General features: G+C 55.9%; 1 protein-coding gene across 1 annotated transcript; it reads right to left on the reverse strand.

Moving 5' to 3' along the window:
- Positions 1-316: 316 nt before the first annotated feature.
- LOC102256487 (paraneoplastic antigen-like protein 5) lies at positions 317-2,048 on the reverse strand. Its single transcript, XM_005866117.2, has one exon. The coding sequence runs from the start codon at positions 2,046-2,048 to the stop codon at positions 717-719; it is 1,332 nt and encodes a 443-aa protein (XP_005866179.1). The 3' UTR covers positions 317-716.
- Between the last annotated feature and the right edge of the window lie 2,178 nt (positions 2,049-4,226).

Below are 4,226 nucleotides of genomic sequence, written 5' to 3' on the forward strand. Positions count from 1 at the left end.
CCTGGTCTCACTGGGGGGGTCTCCTCTCTTTGCCCCCCTGTCCCTATAGCTTTCTCAGGCTGCAGGGGGAGAAATTGCCTGCAGCCTGGGGCTGGGTTATCCTGGTCTCACTGGCGCAGGGGCTCAAGGGTGGTGCCTTCGTGGGGCTTCCCTAGAGCAGTGTAGATAATTCTGAAGACGGGCTGGACTCTGCGGCCTCCCTTCCGGGGGGGTCACCCCATTTCCATCACACAGCTGTTCCTCACAGTTGCTGGCTTCTTCTGGCAGGGGTGGCCCCGGGGAAGGTTCTTCTGGGCCCCAGGGGGCCTGTGGGGCTGTAGGCATTCTTATCTCTGAGTCCACAGGGTGGGCATTTCGGGGTGGCCAGACGAGGGGGCCCATGCCCGAGTCCTCAGCTGCAACTCCTTCAGCTTCTGCCATGGTGGGGCCCCTGCTCATGGTTAGAGCACCCCATGTTCTGGGTGTGCTGGCCGCCTGCTTGTGTCGCTGGTACCTCTTCAGGACTCTATACTTGTCTCCCCCTGAGGGGAATCTGGCCTCATGGGTGGGGTTCCTTTCAGCTGCTGGAGGATGAGGGGGGTTAGCCTGTGCCTGACTGCCCTGCCCCTCTGCCCCACTCAAATACTCTGTTTGCATGGAATGCCCCTTCCCCTTGTTAAAATTTCCCTGCTGCCTGCTAGGGGAAAGGGTTCCTGGATTCTCTGAGCCTGTACTGCTTAGGACTCGGGGTGGCTCGTGCCCCCAGCCCCCGCCTCGTTTCCCGACTCTCCTACAAGCTGAGGCCTCTCCCTTTCTGGCGATGGTGGTTCGACCTTAATGCGTGTGATCAGGCTGTGGCTCTCCTCTTCCGTATTGTAGCGGGCCGCTTTCCTGCCCCTAAATGACACAGTGCCAATCCCTTCCTGGACGGTCTGAGTGCTGCTATCACAATACTGCACTGCCTGCTGGGGGACCTGAGGTGCAGAATCACTGACTTCCTCGAACACCTGTCTGCTGGAAGGCCTGCGGCCGCTTTCTGCAGGCTTTTGCGTCTGCTTCAGCACTGCCGCGGTGACCTCCCACTCCTCTTCATCTCGAGCAAGTTTCATTAACTCTAGGAAAGTGGGAGGACACCCTCTCTGATCCAGGAGCTCGAGCTTGCCTCGGAGGCTGCCACTCAGGTTGGTGCGAGACAGGACATGTTTCAGGCGAATCAAATCTGCGCTTCGTGCTGCTGTGGGGCTGTACTGCATGGCTTTCTGCAGCAGCGGCTCCAGGCGCACCAAAAACGTAGAGATTTTCTCTCCAATCTTCTGAACGGTATGGAGCAACTTAAACTGCGCGGTTCTAGAGTCCTCTTTGCTCCCAAAGATCTGCTCCAGGGCATCCAGGAATTGCTGTGAAGTCATAGAGTCATTGGTGGCCCTGAGCACCCGCATGATGGACAGGGCAGGGCCACGGAGGCTCTCCAGCAAACGTCGTATCTTCTCTGTCTCAGACACTTGCCAAACCTGCATCACCTCAGTGACCTGCTCCAGCCAGGCTTCAAAGTTCTCTTCGCCTGCGCCTGGAAAGACGTTTCCTGAAAATATTCTGACTTTTCTGTACCACATGCTTTCTTTCTCAGACTGCGAAGCTGTGGATTTCTCTGGGGGAACATCGCCTGGCTCCTGGTCCTCAGTGGGAAGGGCACACCCCAGGGCACTGGCCACATCTGTCATTTTCCGGCCCTCATCCTTCAGGAAGTAACTCAATCTATTGATGAATTCATCATCTGGGTTACGGGGTTTTACCACCACTTCCCAGGCACCTCCTTTTCCTGATATCTGATTGGGTGTCTTAGCATAATTGACAGTGTCTCCCAGTGCGATGAGGACTGCCTTAGCATTGTCTTCCCTTCTGAACATTCTTCCCAGTATCCTGTATGGTAATAAGGGCTGTAAGCTTGCCCTAATAGTCTCTTTAATTTCATTGTCAGTACACTCCACGGGGATCCCCACAATCAGCAGGGCCTTCCTGGGGTCCAGGTCCATCCCCTTGCACCAATCCTCTAGCAGTGTCAAGGCCATTGCTCTGACTTTCTATGGACTGATCTAAAACTAGGGGTAGTAATCTGCTACAGAGTTTGACCCAGACTTGGTCAATTCTGAGCCAACGGCAAGTACAAGGCAGAAGAGTCCCAGGTTTCCACAGCCTGTAATGCAAATTGGGTGAACGCATCATTACTGCCCACTTCCCACCCTCACCAGCAGCCCCTCTTCTGCCCCAACCTCCACCCACAGGGATTCAGTCCCTGCCTCCCAGGCCCCCCAAAATCATTTGGTGGTGTGTAGAGTATAGAGGGGTCTCCCCAGTCCAAACTCCCCCCACGTCATCGCTTCCCTGCTGACCTCCTGCTGTGGGTTCTTCCTCAAAGCCTAAGGACTCTGCCACACGAGCTGCAGATGCCTGTGGTGAAAAGGCAGCATTAGGAGGCAGGGCCTAATGCCTGGGGACCCTAACAAAGCCCTCCAAGCAGGAGACCAGGAGAATATCCCACTCCATGGCACAAGGCTGTGCAGGCCCAGGGGACCCGGCATCCTCTTTGCCAGGGCAAAGGTGGGAGGAGGGAGGTGCAGAGTTCTCCTCTTTTCAGTAAATGCCCAACAGATCAGAAAGATGGCTGGAGTTCTACACAATGCAATTGAACTGCTGGGTGTGGAGAGCCCTGGAGAGGTGCAGTGTTGTCATGGATACCAAGAACAGTGGGGACCACCAGTGGGTTTCTATCACAGACAGGTGTCATATGGTAAGGTTAAGACCCTCTAAGAGCAACAGGTGATGTCACTGGCCTCCAACCAGTGAAGTGTCCTAGCAACAAAAGGGGTTGGGGGAAGTGAGGTGAGGGGTGGGCAGCAAAGATTGAGTGCTCAAAAATCAAGAGCTTATGACTTTAAATTGCATAGGCGCTGGAATCAGGGACAGAAAAGGGACCCAGAAAAGGTCTTCAGTGCCACACTGCAGGAGACAGACAACTGTCCCTCTAGTTGTGACCCTACAGCGAAGAGTCTGTACACAATGACAGGCAGTCCCACCCCCTCTTGCTCCTTGCCAGAGTTACAGAAGCCCTTCCCAACATAGGCCCACCTCACAGATGCTCACCAGTCAGAGTAGGGTCCTCTGGCAGTGCAGATGCGGGGATTCCACCCGCACTCAACGTTCAGCTCTCCAGTTCTGTCCAGTCAGGCAGTTCCCAGCCCTAGGGCAGAGGGTACTGCTCCACTGGATCTGTCCCAAGAGAAGGCAGAGGTATTTTGCTAGGGTTCTGAGCCATGTGTCCCTGCTCAGGCTGTACCCATTCTGAGTCTGCAGAGCTGTCGATAAGTACCCTGCTGCAGGGATACAAGAAACTGCTCCCTCGACTCCACTGCTGCAGCAGAAGTAATCCTACTTTAAGATCATTGCCCCACCCTCAAGTCCGCCCCCACTCCACCCACATACCCACCCACTGTCATGGCCCACCCCCAACGAAGCTCAGCCTCTAACCCAAGACCCACCCAGCAATCCCCGCCTCCACCAAGCCCAAGCCCTAACACCAAGCTCCATCCCCACAGTTCAAGTATCGTCCCCACCCAAATCCTACCCGTGCAACTCACTTTCCACCCCTCTCACACCTTGCCCCCACCAAGTCCCATACCCACCCAACCCGATACTCAGTTCCAGCCCCACGGAAGCTCAATTCCCTGTCCCCACACAACTCCTACCCCTGCCACTCATGTTCCACCCCTTCCTAAACCCACCACCACCAAGCTCCACCCCACCCATGCACAAGCCCTGATGCCAAGCCCCATCCCATCCCATCCTCCTCCTGTCACTCATGTTCCACCCCCCAACCCTGCTCACACCAAGTCCCACTCCTTCCCAAGCCCCAACCCACGAAACCCCACCCACACAAAAGCCCTGTCGCTAAGCTCCATGGCAACAGAAGTTTAATCCCTGCCCCCACCCAAGTCCTTCTCCTGCCACTCATGTTCTAACCTTCCCAAACCCTGCCCACCCTATGCATGCCCAAGCCCTGATGCCAAGCTCCACCCTGCTCCTGTCACTCATGTTCCACCCCTCCGAAACCCTGCCCACACTAAGCCCCACCCCTTCCCAAGCCACGCCCTACAAAATCCCACCCCACGCATGCACAAGCCCTGACACCAAGCTGCACTGCTCCTCAAGCTACACACCACCAAACCCCACCCAACACAAAAGCCTTGAAA

Source organism: Myotis brandtii, unplaced genomic scaffold, assembly GCF_000412655.1.
Source record: "Myotis brandtii unplaced genomic scaffold, ASM41265v1 scaffold2207, whole genome shotgun sequence".
In the NCBI taxonomy this organism is placed as follows: Eukaryota; Metazoa; Chordata; class Mammalia; order Chiroptera; family Vespertilionidae; genus Myotis; species Myotis brandtii.

Excerpts from the sequence above, each read along its gene's own strand:
- LOC102256487 (XM_005866117.2), bottom strand. The coding sequence starts at position 2,048 with ATGGCCTTGACACTGCTAGAGGATTGGTGCAAGGGGATGGACCTGGAC.